This window comes from Enoplosus armatus, chromosome 11 (genome assembly GCF_043641665.1).
Source record: "Enoplosus armatus isolate fEnoArm2 chromosome 11, fEnoArm2.hap1, whole genome shotgun sequence".
Classification (NCBI taxonomy): domain Eukaryota; kingdom Metazoa; phylum Chordata; class Actinopteri; order Centrarchiformes; family Enoplosidae; genus Enoplosus; species Enoplosus armatus.
In genome coordinates, this window is record NC_092190.1 from 9,077,469 (window position 1) to 9,096,767 (window position 19,299).

The 19,299-nt window shown below is 40.8% G+C and overlaps 2 protein-coding genes across 3 annotated transcripts; one reads left to right on the plus strand and one right to left on the minus strand.

Annotated features, from left to right (window-relative positions):
• The first annotated feature begins 1,004 nt into the window (after positions 1-1,004).
• Positions 1,005-7,370, plus strand: LOC139292104 (RCC1 and BTB domain-containing protein 1-like). Of its 2 annotated transcripts, none has more exons than XM_070914264.1 (11): positions 1,005-1,130; positions 2,165-2,315; positions 2,389-2,555; positions 3,189-3,347; positions 3,437-3,544; positions 4,119-4,261; positions 4,350-4,540; positions 5,255-5,405; positions 5,481-5,632; positions 5,733-5,863; positions 6,037-7,370. In XM_070914264.1, exons 1-11 carry the CDS (start codon positions 1,005-1,007, stop codon positions 6,175-6,177), a joined length of 1,620 nt encoding a protein of 539 aa, XP_070770365.1. In that variant the 3' UTR covers positions 6,178-7,370. The 2 variants fall into 2 exon arrangements, with proteins under 2 accessions (XP_070770365.1, XP_070770367.1); XM_070914266.1 differs by having other exon boundaries at positions 5,255-5,381.
• A 2,975-nt stretch (positions 7,371-10,345) lies between these two features.
• phf11 (PHD finger protein 11) lies at positions 10,346-18,228 on the minus strand. The gene is made up of 13 exons (XM_070914992.1): positions 18,118-18,228; positions 17,173-17,274; positions 16,942-17,075; positions 16,810-16,835; positions 16,648-16,713; positions 15,776-15,855; positions 15,645-15,667; positions 14,611-14,684; positions 14,418-14,506; positions 13,320-13,467; positions 11,818-12,186; positions 11,663-11,734; positions 10,346-10,443 (listed from the first exon to the last, which is right to left on the minus strand). The coding sequence occupies exons 1-13, from the start codon at positions 18,226-18,228 to the stop codon at positions 10,346-10,348; spliced, it is 1,392 nt and encodes a 463-aa protein (XP_070771093.1).
• Positions 18,229-19,299: the final 1,071 nt, after the last annotated feature.

Consider the following 19,299-nt stretch of genomic DNA (forward strand, 5'->3'; position numbering starts at 1 on the left):
TATCAGCAAAATGTACTTAAGTATCTGTCTTAATGTAGTAGAATGTTAGTGTTGTATTATTATATATTATTTGATTATTACTTGTATAGCATGTATACTGTACTGTATAAGCAGCATTTTACTGACATAGCTGATCAAGAATTTCAGCTAATTTATATACTGTTGTGTAGTTTAACCGATAACTATTTATTATATTTTTGTGTTTTTGTAGTGGAGTAAAAAGTACAATATTTCCCTCCTAACTATATGGAAGTAGAAGTATAAAGTAGCATTAAATGGACACTCTGTCCTGAGTCCTGTCTGTCTCACTGCTTCAACTTATGAATGGTCCTAAAAATGATACTATGATGATCAAAGTGTGTGTCCTACCTCTGTACATGTAACTCAGCCATCTGCTGGTGACTCTGGAGCGGTCTTAAAATAATTTGGGAACTGCCGAGAACAAATCTTAACTCTTACTAATGTTTTTTTATGCATGGCACATATAGTTTATTATAAAAATTATACCATTCTTACAATTTTGTTGCACTTAAGTGTACATTTTTACTCTAAGGAGCTTTATACACACCGGCCCTGATCAGTTTGAGCTAATATTAAAACACATGACCCAACTGTTCTCTAATCTCCTCTGTGAGGTCATGCATGAGTTTAGCATTATTTCTTATTAAGCTGAACATCACTGGATGCGTGTGAAACACGTTTGTCCCAAAGTATTTAAACATTTAAAAAGACAGAATGCTTTGACTTTGCTGTAAAATGCTGGAAAGTTCTTCTTTTCCAACAGTGTGTTAAGGTGCATTGACTAAAACAATGTTTATATAGGTTGATAAATGACAAATGCTCCCTGTGTATATTTTTTGTCACACCCTCTTACAACAGTGACTGCAGCACTGGCAACTCTGCCTACCCACGCCTCCCCCTACCCCTGTCCCCTGCCCTGCCTTTGGATTGAGGTTCATCCCTCCATCCTGCCGACCTCGCCGCAGACTCACAGCGAGTGAATCATGGTGGATGTAACCAAATGGCCCCTTTTCAGCCTGATGGGCCCCCAGGAGCTCTCTACGATACGGAAAGCCTGCGTGTTTGGAACATCTGCTAATGAGGCCATCTACATCACCAATGATGACGAGGTGAGAGGTCGGAGGGTAAACAGGGTTGTGACGTTAATCATGCAAGGAAAGTCATTGCTGACCTTTCTGCGTGATGTAAGGGTTGCTTTGAAGTTAACTGGTGCATAACTAATAGTTGGAGGACCTGTTGGTTTTGCATGTTTTATGCATTAAACTCATGTTGACTTTGATGTTGCTCGTAGTGACAAACCTGCAGAGATTTATCATCCCACCCTGCAGTTCCCCACAGCTCCACTCAGCGTTTTGGCGTCTTTCAGCCTGTTGTTTTTAGCTTTACAGCCCGCAACTTGACTGCTTTGCTTAACTCTCAGCAGAAAAGCTGTTATAAACCCTCTGAACACTACTAGCCTAGCACCAAACAGCAGGCAGACAAAGTTAGCAACAAAGTGGTGAACATAGGGGAGCATTTAGGAGCTAAAGAGCCAGATATTTCCCTCAGGAGTTGTTGGAGACATAACAGAGCTAAAAGGAAGTGAATATTGGACATACATGCATCAGGTAGCCAGAAACATCACTGCTCTGTGTCTGCTGGATGTATTGTAACAACTTCATAAGGCAAAAATATGTCAATGTCATGTTTACCGTTGAAAAGCATGATGTGAATTCAGGAGTTTCTTGCATCGTTTAGCAGCCATATGTTTTAATTTTGAATGTAAAACTTTCTTTGAATAATGGTCATGATCAGCAGCCATGTGTATGCAATTTGTAGTTAGTGGACTGAAACATGCAAAACCTTTGGTTGGGTTCTTTAATAACTATCAAATAAACTCTTGGCCAGTGCCCCTGACTGTCCTTGCTTGTCACCTCTCTGTGCTGTTGTTCTGAACTGAGTTGAGGGTGAAGGGAGGAAAGGTTGGTGGCACCAGACCTCCACCTGCAGCTCTTATCAGTGCTGCCTGCCGGTGCTGATGTTTGTGTGTCTGGAATGTGACCTGTTACCTACTCGGCCGACTCGGGCTGCCTGTGCTTAGCCCTGCTTATCACTGATCCACATTACATGTTCTGTCTTTTGTCCCTCCCCTCTCCACCCTCAGGTGTATGTGTTTGGGTTGAACTGCAGTAACTGCCTGGGAACAGGGGACAGCCAGAGCACCATTGTCCCCAAGAAGCTGGACTTTCTGAGTGGGAGGAAGGTGGTCAGCCTGAGCTACGGCAGCGGACCCCACATCCTGCTGGCCACAGAGGGTAGCTGTTTAATCCTCCTCTTCAGAGTTGGATTAAAAAGTGCTGCAGAGTGACTAATCTTTTTGTGCTTCAGATGGAGAGCTGTTTGCTTGGGGTCATAATGGTTACAGCCAACTGGGAAATGGGACAACCAACCAAGGAGTAACGCCGGTGCTCATGTCCGCCAACCTTCTCAATAAGAAGGTCACAGAGGTGGCCTGTGGCTCTCACCACTCAATGGCTCTGACCGACTCAGGCGAAGTGAGTGTCTGCTGAAAGAAGTGTTACTTTTACAGCAGAATTATACATGAAACCAGTTTAAAACCTTTCTAATGACACAGGTGATTCAGCTTTGGTCAGATGCAGTGCTTAGCCATACAGACCATCACAGTAGTAGCTGACTAAACCCAGCCTTAAGGAAACTATTGTGCTTCAAACTACTTCAACCATAGCTTCATACTGTAGTGTGCTGTGTGTGGGAGTCCCCACTGGTTGCCTGACAATTGGTGCTGGCTCATGTAAATGAGTGAGCTTTTGTGGTGCAGGTAGATATATTTTGTTACCTTCGGACAGAGTCAGGCTAGCTGTTCCCAGTCTTTATGCTAAGCTAACTTAGCCGGCTGCTGGCAGTAGCTCCATATCTAGCATACAGACATGAAAGTGGTATCAATCTCCTCATCTAACTCTCGGCAAGAAAGCGAATAAGCGCATTTCCCAGAATGCCCAGATAAACTACAATACTCTATACTGTCCTCTAGTGATTTGGTCCAGGACTATCAGTACAGCTGATCCACTATCACATTTAGAATACTATAACAAACAAACGTCATTACGATTCTAGACTAGATTCAGCCAACAACTCACTTACCTCACCTGTAACTTCCTGTCTACCAGGTGTACTCGTGGGGCTACAACAACTGTGGTCAAGTGGGTTCAGGCTCCACAGCGAACCAGCCCACACCCCGCAGAGTGTCCAGCTGCCTGCAGAACAAAGTGGCTGTCAGTATCGTCTGTGGTCAGACCTCGTCTCTGGCAGTAGTGGACAATGGAGAGGTGAGTGTTTCATTTATGCTGCAGCTATAAACACAGTGTTCTCCATCTCTGGCTACCACAAAACTCATGTTCTCCTTGTGTCTCTGCAGGTATATGGCTGGGGCTACAATGGGAACGGACAACTTGGACTTGGAAATAATGGGAACCAGCTCACCCCCTGTCGCCTCGTAGCTCTGCAGGGTTTATGCGTGCAACAGGTGTGAGATTACACACTCACGGAAATGTATACTTGGATGAACCTTTCAGTACACATGCACACTAAGGCTATGCATCTCACCCAGTGGGGTTTGATATCATTATACAATCATATAAATATGCAATCAACACTTCAATTCATCATGTTTTTAAGCGATCAGTACATCACTACAGTCTGATTCGGCCCTGTCATCCTACTGCAATGCAAAAATGTGAACATATCTATATAGCGAGAAGAAATCCTGATATGCAGCAACTAATATAATTTTAATGACTTGTCTAACTTAGAGTCAAAAACCCAGAACGTATTTACAATATAAAACAGCAAGTCCTCACTTTTGAGAATCTGTACCCAGCAAATTAGTGGTACATGAATTATCTAAAACATCATCAATCTTTTTTCTGTAGACAGACTTATCAATTTATCGACCAATCATTTCCATGCTAAGTTAAGAGTATTCGGAACTTAAAGGAACCAAAAAGAAAAATGTTATTCAGTGTAAAGCAGACTTTTCTTGTTTTGCATGTGAAAACGTCTGATGTGTATTAAAATTGTGGGTCTTCCATCCTCTCCAGATCGTCTCAGGCTATGCCCACTCCCTGGCACTAACAGACGAGGGGTTGCTTTACACTTGGGGTGCCAACACATATGGACAACTGGGCACCGGCAACAAGAGCAACCAGCTGAGCCCAGTTCAGATCATGACTGAGAAAGAGAGGTCAGCGAGACCACCACCACACATACGATAAACCCTCTTCTCACTGTCTTATACGCTGCTCACTTCTCTCCTCTGGCTTCTTTGACAGAATTGTGGAGATTGCTGCCTGTCACTCCACACACACATCAGCTGCTAAGACTCAGAGTGGTCAGGTGTACATGTGGGGTCAGTGCAGGGGCCAGTCTATAGTCCTGCCTCACCTCACGCACTTTACCTGCACCGACGATGTCTTCGCATGCTTCGCCACCCCCTCAGTGATGTGGAGGCTTCTTTCCATGGGTAAGACAGGGGGCTCATGTGCCCTAATGATTTTGTAGTAATTGCAGGACTGCGCCACTGGTTTCACATGTTTGATTCCATTAACCACAAATCAGGTTTCTCTTCCTGATGACATTTTTCAAAGCCAGTTTTTAGATAATTCTTTTTTACCCTCCAGGAAGTGATTTGGTTTTAGTTCATGCATGTACGCTGTGAAAATCAACATGCAGAGACTTGAGATGGGTCTCTGCATGCTGCACTGATATTTCAGATTTTTTCCAGTTTTGTGCTCATAACGTAAGTTAAGTAGGTAACATTGGTTCTGTAAATTCCCGGATGACGGCCAGTGGCAGGAAACAAAGTGGACATGTCTCCTCACGCTCTGCGCTGCTATAAATACCATGCGGTAGTAGACATTCAGCCTCTCAGAATCGTCTCGCTCGGCTTATTAAATAATTCCGATTAAATAATTGGAATAATAAATGAAATGGCAGCGTACCAATTGAGGCCTGTCTCAATTTGACCTGAAATTAGTGCCAAATTACAGTTCTTTCCAGGAAACTGATGTTGAAATTATTAGGAACACGTAAAATCAGGCCTCATCAAAAAGACATAAGAAAACTGTAGTCCTTCATGTTTCAGTTGTAAAAATACAAGTAATTCAAATCACTGCTACAGTTCCGTATCCTCCTAATGCCAGAGCTGGATGTGTGTGGGTGTGTTTCCTCCCTCCAGAGCATGATGACTTCTTGACCGTGGCTCAGTCTCTGAAGAAAGAGTTTGACAACCCAGAGACGGCTGACCTCAAGTTCTGCGTTGATGGCAAATATATCTATGTCCACAAAGCAGTTCTCAAAATCAGGTCGGGGAGTTCATCTCGCAAGCTGTCAGTTTAAGTCACGATACTGTAAATTTTAAATAATGAAAATAAATAAATAACATCTGTATCTGTTCTGTGCAGGTGTGAACACTTCAGATCCATGTTCCAGTCGCACTGGAATGAAGACATGAAGGAGGTGATTGAAATAGACCAGTTCTCCTACCCAGTGTACCGCTCCTTCCTGGAGTTTCTTTACACAGACGATGTGGAGTTGCCTCCTGAGGATGCTATTGGTCAGAACCACACACACGTCACAGCCTGATCTTTACTGACGTTCGTCTGTGTGTTAGTTTTTTAATACAGTATTACTGTCTGCGTCTCTGCTCGTGTCAGGGCTGCTGGACCTGGCCACGTCATATTGTGAGAACCGCCTGAAACGTCTGTGTCAACATATTATAAAGAGAGGAATCACTGTTGAAAACGCCTTCTCCCTGCTGTCTGCTGCGGTGCGCTATGATGCAGAGGTCAGTCTAAATATGCAGAGGTCAGTCCCAGAGCATTGGCTTGAAGTTTAGAGCCAGAAAGAAAGAAAAGGCAAAACATGACAAAAAAATATCTTCCTTATTGAACTTTATTAATTTCTTGACCTAAATGAAGAACCATTTGCTAATTTGTGCTTTTACCTGTCGTCATTCAGGACCTGGAAGAGTTCTGCTTTAAGTTCTGTGTGAATCACCTGACCGAGGTGACCCAGACCGCTGCTTTCTGGCAGATTGACGGCAACCTGCTGAAAGATTTCATATGTCGAGCCAGCCGCTGCGGAGCCTTCAAAAACTGACCTCAGCCCAAGATGATTATAGATGCAGAGGATGCTGTGGCGACTCCGGGAGTGACTTCCTCACCCCGTCGCCTCCACGTTACCTTCACTGACCAGTGGTTATACTTTGGAAATCTTTAGATTATCACCATCGCTGTCACATGTTTTATTTATCTCATTCCAGACTAGAACCAGCGTGTCCATTACGTGTGTTGTACATGCTGAAATTACAGGCTGACAGGTAGCAGCATCCCGACAGTCCACTTAAAGTAGTTATTTGCCACAGTGCCTGACTGCCTATTCATTTACACATATAGTGTAAAGCAGAGAGGCAGAGTATCACTTCAAAGATTCTTGCCAGTTGCCTGATATCACTACTTTTTCTATTATTGTTTAATTGACCAAGTTACTTCTTTAGTTTGCACTTGTTTGAAACATTTTGAATATGATTTTGTTGCTCTTCTCCAGACCGCATCATAGTTTGGATGTGCCATCTAGAGTCATGGTTTTCAGGCTGAGGTATGAGACAGTTTGCACTCGTAGATGTCAACGTAGAACAAGGATTTTGAAGACTGGACATTGACATGTGAAGAATACAGATTCAAGCCTTTATTAAGTCTGTTTAGGTCAAACTCCAGTCAGCGAATATTAGTCCTAGTGGCTTCCACTGCTGCAACGCTGAGGTGTGATCTTCTGTCGAGGTTGTAAGACGACCCAAAGAGGGGAACTAAGGTCACAAGTGAGGTTCAGAACAGAGCGAGATTCTGTCTTAAACTGTTACGGACGTGAAAATGATCATTTGTGGATTCCATAGGTTGGAAAGTGTTATTTTGTGCTGAAGCTACAATTCCATAACATAAAAAAAGCTTCTTTAGTTTGTCTGTTTTTATTGCACGAAACAGTTCAGTTGGTGTTAACTGGCAGCACCTGGTTGCCAGCTGAAACAAAAGCATGGAGCCATTCAAAATCAGTTTACAGTGAGGCATGTAGCCTTCAGAGGACTTTGAAACCAACATTTTACAGTATTAACATTTATAAAGTTGTAAAGTCCCTTCTGCACTACTGCTGTGAGTATTTTGAAGCACATATTTGCTAATTGTTTTGCATTCTACTTCAAAATCAATAATTATGGCTATTGATTGATACTGAGTATTATGAAGTGCCAGTTAAGTTTTGTGACCACTGCAAACAAATTAATAAAAAAAGACTCTTGACTTTTGTGTTTTCTGTAGTTTTTAGTATTGAAAAATATACTGCAGTTAACATAATGAAAAAACAGATGAGCGTTTATGTGTCATAGTAATATTTGAGAAAGTACAATACTTGAGTTTGACAGGTGATTAATACAATAGATGGATCTGTCTCTCTTGTGCATCTATAAATCAATAAACCATCTTCATACAGAATACATGCAGCAAGTCCAGCACCACAAACACTGACTTATTTTTACAGTCTCGCCTGCATTAACCTACAAACCTACAAATTGTTGTCAGATTCCTGTGCATTACAGATTCATTACAAATGGTCAGGTCAGCACCCCGACAGGTGCAGCATTGCTTGAAAATACTGTAAATTTTCACACAACTTTAAGTCAGAAGTGATGGCATTTGTCTGCAGCATAGACTTCTGCTTCTTTTTGGCCAGTTTGTCCAAGTTATCATCATGATAACAGGAGAAAACAAAACAGACTTCTGGACTCCACTGTGCCCTCAGGAAGCAGAAAACTCGACTGTTAACGGCAGCATTATTTCAGCCCTTCTGTCCTTTGTTTCTACTTTGAACTTATTGACAGTAAACTTGTTAAATCAAGACTTAAGTCTAAAAATGGTGCATCAGACTAATTTCACCACTCACTGACAACACTTCAAGTGACAAAAGGCTGGGGAGTTACAGTAAATACTCACAGTTTGAGGAACAGAGATCATGTGAGACATTCACAAACACACAGAATTAAATAAAACACATTTTAAACATTGTCGCAAAATATTTTGGTTTTCCTCCTGTAAGTCTACAAAAAAATATCTTCTATCCCAAGTAGAAGAAAGGACTAATGGTGCACAACATGATAAAAAAGAACACACTTCAGTACAAAAATATATTTTTTAACATTTTAACAAAATTCAGGCAAACCTGGTTCAGTTCGTAGGGTTGGATATGGAACATTTTCAAGACGAATATTATTTCCAATTCTTCATGTTCAGTACAGGTTTTGAAATATCATAATATGACACATAATATGACACATTCCTGCGTGACATCTTTTCTAAATGGAACTGCACCATTTACGACTGATCTCTAAAAGCAGCTCGATCAGAGGCTAAAATCTGAGATCATTTTGTAAGAATTCAACATTTTGGAACTATCAATGCCAAATACTGATACAGTTTTATATTTCCACATCCAGCCCTTTCCACTGTCTTACAGTGCATCCGGAAAGTATTCACGGCGCTTCACTTTTTCCACATTTTGTTATGTTACACCCTTATTCCAAAATGGATTAAATTAATTTTTTTCCTCAAAATTCTACACACAACACCCCATAATGACAATGTGAAAAAAGTTTTTTTGAAATTTTTGCAAATTTATTAAAAATAAAAAACTAAGAAATCACATGTACATAAGTATTCACAGCCTTTGCCATGAAGCTCAAAATTGAGCTCAGGTGCATCCTGTTTCCACTGATCATCCTTGAGATGTTTCTGCAGCTTAATTGGAGTCCACCTGTGGTAAATTCAGTTGATTGGACATGATTTGGAAAGGCACACACCTGTCTATATAAGGTCCCACAGTTGACAGTGCATGTCAGAGCACAAACCAAGCATGAAGTCAAAGGAATTGTCTGTAGACCTCCGAGACAGGATTGTCTCGAGGTACAAATCTGGGGAAGGTTACAGAAAAATTTCTGCTGCTTTGAAGGTCCCAATGAGCACAGTGGCCTCCATCATCCGTAAGTGGAAGAAGTTCGGAACCACCAGGACTCTTCCTAGAGCTGGCCGGCCATCTAAACTGAGTAATCGGGGGAGAAGGGCCTTAGTCAGGGAGGTGACCAAGAACCCGATGGTCACTCTGTCAGAGCTCCAGAGTTCCTCTGTGGCGAGAGGAGAACCTTCCAGAAGGACAACCATCTCTGCAGCAATCCACCAATCAGGCCTGTATGGTAGAGTGGCCAGACGGAAGCCACTCCTTAGTAAAAGGCACATAGCAGCCCGCCTGGAGTTTGCCAAAAGGCACCTGAAGGACTCTCAGACCATGAGAAACAAAATTCTCTGGTCTGATGAGACAAAGATTGAACTCTTTGGTGTGAATGCCAAGCGTCACGTTTGGAGGAAACCAGGCACCGCTCATCACCAGGCCAATACCATCCCTACAGTGAAGCATGGTGGTGGCAGCATCATGCTGTGGGGATGTTTTTCAGCGGCAGGAACTGGGAGACTAGTCAGGATAGAGGGAAAGATGAATGCAGCAAAGTACAGAGACATCCTGGATGAAAACCTGCTCCAGAGCGCTCTTGACCTCAGACTGGGGCGACGGTTTATCTTTCAGCAGGACAACGACCCTAAGCACACAGCCAAGATATCAAAGGAGTGGCTTCAGGACAACTCTGTGAATGTCCTTGAGTGGCCCAGCCAGAGCCCAGACTTGAATCCGATTGAACATCTCTGGAGAGATCTGAAAATGGCTGTGCACCGACGCTTCCCATCCAACCTGATGGAGCTTGAGAGGTGCTGCAAAGAGGAATGGGTGAAACTGCCCAAAGATAGGTGTGCCAAGCTTGTGGCATCATATTCAAAAAGACTTGAGGCTGTAATTGCTGCCAAAGGTGCATCAACAAAGTATTGAGCAAAGGCTGTGAATACTTATGTACATGTGATTTCTCAGGTTTTTTATTTTTAATAAATTTGCAAAAATCTCAAAAACTTTTTTCACGTTGTCATTATGGGGTGTTGTGTGTAGAATTTTGAGGAAAAAAATGAATTTAATCCATTTTGGTATAAGGCTGCAACATAACAAAATGTGGAAAAAGTGAAGCGCTATGAATACTTTCCGGATGCACTGTAAATATTAAGGCATAATCCATAAAAACTACATAAATATACTGTTTGTATCAAATGTTAAAAATGTCAGTGTGAGTAATTTGAAATATAAAACAACAGTGAGACAGAAAAAGAAAACACTGATATCCATGATCTTACGGTAGCTGCTGATGGACTCGTGTCTTCAGGGCGGAGACGACATCCTTCATAGCTGCTGCCGCCTTTCGCAGCTCCATCTGTTTCCTTTGTAACTCTGTAAAAACAACACGTCCTTTACAAATCATTTTAGTTTGATTATGAATAAATTGTGTAAAATATATAAATGAAACAATTTGTGAAATAATTTAATAAATTATTAAAACTCGACTGAATGTTATTTCATCCTCATTTTCATAATAACTGAACTTTATAGGATTTTTCTTTCACATTTTTTCTTTCACTTATTCCGTGACACTTTTTATTTCATAATGATGGTAATGATGATAGTGATTTTGTCATCTCCCTCTCAGCTTTCAGCCAATCACGTGCTGCCTTCCTCTCTTAAGCAAGCTAGCTCAACAACTGCTACCAGAATTAGCCAGTTAGCTCCTGTTAGCTAGAGCGACAATAATGTCAAAGTCATTCTGAATCGACTATCTGGCTGCTGCTGTCAATAATTAAATAAAAATGATAATGAATGAATGAATGAAAACCTTTCAGAATAATTTCTTCAATTATTTCACAAATTGTTAATTTAACAACTGTTAAATTGTTAAACCTACTGTAAGCAAAAATACTGTAGATATTCAAGCACGAAGCTCGTAAAACAGAGAGGTGAAATAACGATTTCTTGCATTGCTTTTCTTTTGTCCTCCTTCTGTAAAGTGAGTTGTACCTCACCATACTCTCTTTCCCTGTGTGCTTGTGATAAAACAGCTGTAGATATTACAGCTTCCTTTCACATTACACATTAGATTTCAGATGCAACTTCCTCTGCCGCAGTGGTCAGTGGTAACCATATTTTGCTCTTCTAAAAAGGGGATGCTTAAAATACATACTGACATGACCCCAAACAGCAACTATTTTCAGCTGCGCTGTCTTTCTTTCAATTTGCCAGCACAAAACCTTTGTGCAGCCCATTAGTAAATAAGGGCAAACTCAATTTGACCGTTTTAGAGCCCAAAGAAGGGCCACATACCTCAGTGAACATCCCCCTAAAAGTCTGTAGCCACACTAGCAGCACTATGAGACTGTAATGAAAACTACCTACCAGACTAGAACATTGTAGGATGGATGACAAACCAACAACTTTGTCTCCATTATTTACCACTTATCTCAGCTCTACATTGTTACACTGGCTCAACTTTCATCACTTTAAACTACTTTGTCAGCCTTAGCTAAATGCTAAAATTCGCAGATTTACACATTAACGTGGCTCTGTTAAACTACTCTAACTGAGGGACCAACATTGCCATCCCTGCAGTTTACTTCACCTTCCTGCTGCTTGGTCACAAGCTCTGCCAGTTTCCCAGAAGCCGACATCACTGTTAGTGCAAGATCATAATCTGAGGAGAGAAGAGAGAGAGCTTTATATTCCAGTGTTTATATTTCCAGTGTTCCAGTGTGAGAGTCTTGTATCCTCCCTCACCCTCCTGGCTGGCCTGGTCGGACTGAATTCTGCTGGAGATATCGTTCATCTCATTAATGAAGCCAGTGAAGATGGCCTGCGTGCATCCTGCCTCGTTGCAGCTTTTCCAGAAGCTGGTGGAGTCGATGCTGGGCTCTGGGACTGAGGGAAGTACCGTAGGAGAGGGAGAGGAGGAGAGGAGGGATAAGCAGATGGTTTCAGGTGGAGCTGGGGAAATGGCCGAGCTGGTGCAGGGAGGTGAGCCAGTAACACTGCGGGGTTTGGCGTGGTCGGGTGAGGGAGGACGCCCTGCGGAGCTCTGCTGTAGGACAGAGGGCTCAGCGGTGTGTTGACCAGGACTGTGGACAGGACTCTGCTCGGAGATGGACCCTGAGAAAAGAGACGGCTCTGTGTGTTATCATAGCTTACACAGCATCACTAGGTTTCAGTGACTCCTGTTTGATTTTTGAGTGAACAAAAACAGCTCCTCCCTCAGCTCACTAGACCTCCTGTATAGAGTTTCCCGTATATCATTCAGGATTTCAATAGAAAGTGATTTTTTGCCTCAACAAACGCATAATTGCATACTAACAATGGTTGGGTGAGAATGTAGACAGAAGACTGGATTCATTTATTTAGGGGAAGTGAGATGATTTTAACATTACCTGACCTCCCTAATGGGGCTAGAAAGGGATAGTCCTTCATCCATAGTTAGGACATGATTTGGTTTTTTAAAAACCGCACACTGAGCAGAAAACAGCAGGCTGTGATGCTTGACAGCTGTTGTCACAGGAGGTAAAACATGCAACCTTCTTTATCAGCATGAACAATACATGTGTTGGGCGGCATGGTGGCGCAGTGGTTAGCACTGTCGCATGGGAGGTAAAGCTGGTTAGAGCGGGTTGGGTGTCCTTGAGCAAGACACTGAACCCTAAGTTGCTCTCGATGGAGACCAGCACCTTGCATGTTGCTATCGGTGTGTGAATGTGTGAGTGAATGAGACTTAGCTGTAAACCGTGAACCGCTATATAATATATCATTTACCATTTACCATGTGAGCCAGTATGAGGAACAAGGCCCTCTGACTCCAACACCGGCAGCTGTCGGGCTCACAGCTCCGCATGGTTTCTTTTCTTCACCTATCTTTTCTCAGCATAGAAGCACAAAAAGGAGGCATGTCATGTGATGTTATTGGCCTCACTGCTGGTTAACATGCAGTGAGTTGTGCTGATGCTCGTGGTGCATGTCTCTGGCATTTATTCCAGCCAAGCTGTCCAACCCTAGGTAGCTTGTAGCACAAAGGAAGAACCTGGTTTCAAGATTTCTTTCTAGCTTATACATGAACTGTATAACCATGATGAAAACTTAGTGTCTAAAGTCTTGATCGTGGTTTTATCTATATATTGAATTTGAATTATTTTTCCAATTTCCTGAAACACGACAACAGCAACAAACAAAAGTTCATCTTATGATCTGACTGCATGTGAAACAAACCGTTCTGCCACAGTAAGACTAAACTTTACCTTCACCGTCTCTCTTCACCACATTCACACTGGGATCTGCAGGTGATACAGCCGCAATTGAGACTGCAGCACTTGGCGATGGAACTGACTGAGACTGAGACTCCAAGCAGATCTTCACAGGAAGCAGCAGACTCTCTGACTCTGTATCCTGACAGAAAGCCAACACATTCCATGTCAGATGCGTTAATACTGTTCTGCTAATGATGATGATGATATAGCATATATGAATCACACATAAAAAGTATATAGATAGTTGGGATTAAATTCAAATTAGCTTCAAGAAACCATGAGGTAACATTGTGACCATCACAGAGAAGGACCAAATCTACTCCAGGACTAAAGGAGAAACTAGAAGACCTGCTCGAATGTTCAATAGAGAACAAAAAGATGAGAATTTGTAGCTGTTAAGGGAAAACATACACTTTGAAGGTGGGACAGGTGTTTGACAACGATGATGCAATATGTAACAACTCACTGAATCTATGATTGTTTCATGTTCATCTCTATTTCCATCTCTGCTCTCATCCTCCACTTGATTTCCTGTGGGAGACAGCAGTTTGCAAACCAATTGTATATTATGTCTCGGCTACATACTCCACATACACTGGATCTGCTGTGACAAGCCTACCTGAGGTCGACCCAGTGGGACTCTCAGAGTCTTCTCTGTGAGTGGAGAACAAAAACATTATCCTCTACTGTTATTTTTACCTTATCTAATGTTTATCTTCCTTCTAAAGTGTACAGTAACTGAGGCGAACAAAAAATCATATATAAACATGTTATAATAATAACAACTTTCAATTTAATGCAATAAAACACAACATCACCACAAACCTCAAAAGTGCTGAAGTGGTAGCTTCAACAAAACCTGTATTACATAATACAGGTATTTCTTCTTTTTTTTTTTTTAAATCACTCAGTGTATAATGCAAAAAATATTGCACATTTATTTTCAGTTCATGACAGAGGATTGATCTCACCTGATCAACTGACGCACAGCGGAGGACATAGAAATAAATGAAAGAGAAGGGAAATTAATATCAGATTATTGAACATTATTGATGATCTTACTGAGGAATAATCAAAGATTAGACTTACCTGAGACTCTGAAACAGAGTTCGCACTTTCGTCTAAATCAAACTCTAAAGGGCCGAACATTGCCATGTCTGTATTAGGGTCATCCTCATCTGTAGAAGAAGGGAAATCAAATCAATCTGCGTGTAAACGGCTTCATGCAAGAGTGCTACATCCACAGAGGTCACAGTCTCTCAGGTGCTGTAAGTGGGTTAACCTGAATTTGAAGAACTATCGAATATTCCCATTTTCCAGCCTTCAGCTTTACGCTTAGAGGGGGTCTCCTCCTGTCTGTGACAGAGGAGAGAGATCAGCCATTGTAACAAGTGTAACTGTTGCGCATTATAAACACTTCATAGAAAGCAAAAAGTGATGAGTCGCCTTGAAACAAAAGCAAGGTGGTAATTGTAAAGTAATTTAAATTGTCCACCACTGAAAACAGTCAAGGTATAAGGTGCCTTGGAAAGAAAACAAAGACTCCTGCACACTGTCCATCACTTTATTCCTCAGACCTTCATCAGGCAAAGTTCCTAGAGACAAATACATACAAATATCATACACAGTATATAGGCTATAGGCTCTCAGGGGGTTCTTGTTAAGAAACATTTCTCTTGTTGATATATGTATTTCTTTTCTTGTATTTTTTCTTTGTTGATATGAATGATTTTGGAGTATAGTGATTATTAGGCTCTTTTCCCATTTTAGATTGCCTTTAGTGTCTTTTACACTTCTTATGTAATGTCCCTAGAGGACCTGATTATGTGATGTGAACCTACTTTCTAGAATATTGGTAAATGTACTATGTATGTTTACAATTGGAAGTGCTCAGTATCATGTTTATTTTTGTATCTGAAGGGCTCATTGACCTGAATTTGCATGCATACTGGAAAGTGTTTCTGGCGTCCTCTGATTGGCTGATTTTTCCCGAGTGAGAGCCTATAGCCTGTGCATCTACTGTAATTATGGTGCTGTTTGTCTATATGCTGTAAACACTGCCTGATGGAGGACCGAAAGTGAATACAAGTGATGGACATTGACAAGTCAAAAGTTTTTAATCCTAAACACCTGTCACTAAGACTTTAAGGTGTGCAAGAACGTTTTTGAAATTGCGACCCGAAGGTGTAAGGTGCCATTTGTGATATACATAATCATTTGAGCTGTAATAATGGCTGAAAGAATGAGCTGCGATTAACACTGAAGCAAAAACTTAAAGAAGAGCCAAGTCCAGCATGCAAACGATCACACACTTACTTGTCATTGAAACTCAGCCGTCTCTGTTTCAAAAGCAAAACAGAATGATTAAAATCACTGAATCATTCTGAAAAGAAATTAAATAGTATTGAAAGGTTTTATTTAAAGTGGAATATGAATAATATATGTACCTTGGAGATTAAACGTGTCGCACTGATGGACGAGTTGGAGTCACTGCTGGACACAGACGGCCCGGCTTCTGTAGGATCATCTGTCAAGAAGAGAGACATTTAATATGTAATACAGAGAAGACAACCATGAGACGCATGCGCTCTGAGCAGAACTCACCGTCCGTGTTCCTCTTATGTGATGAAGGAGCATGTTTGACACAATACAACCTAAAAATACACATCTGGTTGTTACAACGTGATCAGATATTGATGTTAAGAGCAGATCACACACATAGAAATATTCAGTTATAGACTTATAAAGAAAGATGTTTGCAAAATGTGAACGTACTTACATAATGATGCTATTAGACAAACTTTCCAAGCTGATATTTCCCTCCGTCTTCTCACAGGTGTACCTCATGACAATATAACATGGATATCATTACTAGATAAACAGAGTTTGAGGCCCTCCACTAGGTATTTAGACTCTTTTCTGGGCTACAGAAAAATTAAATTACCATTTACTTCCAGTAAAGTAAAATAATTTTTTTTTTAAAAAACGTCTGTATTGATAAATCCTAGGAAAAAAACAATAATGAATTGATCCTATTAACAAGTATTGTCTGTGTATCCAAACCCTGATATAGATTATTCCTCTGTGCCATAGACCTCCATTGTTGTCCGAAAAGAAGTTAAAGTCTGCTGCTGCAAAGTCTCACTTGGACGTAAAATGTGTATTAATCCACCAATGAAAATAGTCCCCCAGTAAATGCGCAATTTCTTCCTGCTTGAGTGACATTTGCTGGAAACTACAGTATGCAATGTGTGAGATTTGCCTCAAGTCTATGTAGCAGATAGTTCCATCAGTCAAACCTTAGATGATCCGGCTTCACTGGGATCTTTAGAAGGTCCGGGCTTTGGGGAGGAAGAGGCACATCCATTTACGGATCCGTTGTTTTCTGGAGATGAAAAAGAAATATTCAACACATAATATGTCATGCATTGAAATAAGTGTTTACAAGAAGAAGGGCAAAAATTCAGATAACCCCACTTACTTTGCTTGTGTTTCAAGCAGTATAGCCTGCAGCATGAAAACACATAAAGATAGTTTTAAAGTAAATAAACATACTGCAATACAGAATGCCATAGAATATAAGCATACAGGTGAACAGCTATAGTGGACTAACCCATATTTCCCCTTGTCTGCATCCTCGACCACCTTAGCTCCTTCTTGAAGAGCACATGGGTAGTGGTAGGACTTTTTGCAGCGTTTGACTTCACATCCAGCAGTCGCACCCTTTTTCTTACATTTGTTACATATCTAATGCAAACAAATTACTAACAGTAAGTAAGTCTTAAGTAATGGCTTCCAGCACATAATTATTCATATCTGAAAAAAAAAAGTGAGTAATCTTTACCAGTTTGCTTCCTCGTTTCACCTCATTCTTCACATCGTCCACAGAGAAACCAAACAGGTCGTCAAACGGAGAGTCCCGGCAATAAATACCTGAGGAAAATAGCTGTGAAACAGAAACAGCATGCGTGAGGACAAAATGCCTTGGACAATAACACTGCAATTCAAGGAGACACATTGGAGAGTTTCACTGGAGGAGCAGGAATAAATATCACATTTAAATGACAGCCTGGTTGGACATAAATACATTAAAAGTATAAATCATCTCCCAAGACTCTCATTTTGTATCTGATGGTTCTGCTTTCTTTTATTTGTCATTGTTTGTGAAGCACTTTGTAACGGACGTTTTGAAAGGTGCTACATAAATTAAAGTTACTATTATTATTTATCATTATATTCTATAAACTGACCATAGCTTTTGTTTGTAAAAATTATAATCTGCAAAGTCACTGGTGACTACAGCTATCAATTAAATGTAGTGGAGAAAACAAGTACAACATTTCCCTTTGAAATGTAGTGGAGTATCTATCTGTATGAAGTAGCAGAAGACTGAAATACTCAAGTAAAGTAAGTACATGTACCTCAAAATGATACTTGAGTAAATGTACTATATGACTTCTGTTAATGAGCAAATTTAAAGAATCCTTATCAAAAATGCCAAGAGGGACGAGTTAAAGTTGTCTTAGAGTCGTCTTGTCATTCGTCTTCATCATCATCATCATCTATACGACCACATCCTTTACCAACCCAGTATGTATGTCCTCTTGTCTGCCTCCATGTTGTCAAAGAAAGAAGTCAAACATGTCAATAAAACAAACACGGTTTTCATCGTTCACGTTCTGCCTCTGTCTCTACTTTTAGACCGAGGAGGGTCCAATATTTGCTAACTTTAGCTCAAGCTAGTCGCCAGAATTGAACGAAAAAAACAAGTAAAAATGCTAATATTTACCAAACAGTTCTGATGAGCCGTGACTTGATCTTTGGTCGATAACGGTCCGGTTATCTTCGTCTCTCCGGACCGATTACAAAGTACGCAGGGCACTCTTTGGCCGTGTCCCATTTCTATCGGCTACCGGCAGATTTGTCTAAATAAACGTGTGTTCTAGTAAACAGCCGGTTTTCACACGTTCACGTTACACCAGAGCCGTTGTAGCTCTCAAACTACTTCCTTATGTTTATTTCGCCGCCGTTTGACGGTTGCCAGGTCCAATCCAGAATATCCCCCGTCGACCTCCCAAAAACCCACAGGTTAGTTTAATCTGTGGGGCTGTTTATTTTGTTGTTGTTGTTGTTGTTTTTGTTGTTGTTGTTTTTGTTTTTGTGGGAACGAAACTCGTGCCCCGTGAAGTGTTGACACGGATCTTTTTTTAATATAATATGTATGTACTATAATATGTTTTCCCCACAAGATAATCAGGATTTTAGAAAAACTGAGTTTATAAATTGAATTCCCCTAGCAGAAACCCACCATTTTGGCTAGCCACCAACCAAAATCCATTGTAGTTTTTTACCCTAAAACAAGTCATGTTTAGTCTAACAAAACATGAGAATCAACTTAATACTGATGCTTAATATTTAATTTTCTTCAGTTATAACTACCAATATGCCTGCTTAAAAATTACAATAGTATATTTCAGGCAATGTATTTGATCTACAAATTTCGGGTGTAAGTATAAATGGTGGGTTTTAACAAACTTGGCAACCCTGTTGGACAGTTTCACTTTCATTTCTGGTCCCAGAGATTTTCCCCTCTGAGGCCTTGTCTGCCCCTGTACCTGATAGCTTCAGTGCAGAAGCATCTGGATGTGCTCCAGAAATGCACAATTTATTTTATCCATTGAAAAATGGATCAGTATTGCACTATAAAGAGCGACAATGAGTCAAAACATAATAGTATATCGAAATGCAATCCGATGTCCAGCCTTCATTTATACACACAGACAAAAGAGGACACAGTAGCTGAATTATCACAAGTCATTTATGTAAAAAAAATTAGACAAGTCACAAAGTAGTGACATCACCATACTTAATGTACAATATAGCATCTCAAATAACAAACATGTGATGACAGACAGATATTAATAAACAATATCTACATTCAGAACGTGATCCCTCCACGAGGAATAAGTTA

Bases quoted from the DNA above. Each gene is read 5' to 3' on its own strand.
- LOC139292104 (XM_070914264.1), top strand. From the start codon at position 1,005: ATGGTGGATGTAACCAAATGGCCCCTTTTCAGCCTGATGGGCCCCCAG. The intron at 3,545-4,118 runs GTGTGAGATTAC...CATCCTCTCCAG, and splicing joins AGGGTTTATGCGTGCAACAG to ATCGTCTCAGGCTATGCCCA. The intron at 4,262-4,349 runs GTCAGCGAGACC...CTTCTTTGACAG, and splicing joins ATCATGACTGAGAAAGAGAG to AATTGTGGAGATTGCTGCCT.
- phf11 (XM_070914992.1), bottom strand. From the start codon at position 18,228: ATGGGACACGGCCAAAGAGTGCCCTGCGTACTTTGTAATCGGTCCGGA. The intron at 17,275-18,117 runs GTAAATATTAGC...TCTGTTTCACAG, and splicing joins CGGCTCATCAGAACTGTTTG to CTATTTTCCTCAGGTATTTA. The intron at 10,444-11,662 runs GTGAAGTAAACT...TTGTTTTTACAG, and splicing joins TGTGACCAAGCAGCAGGAAG to AGTTACAAAGGAAACAGATG.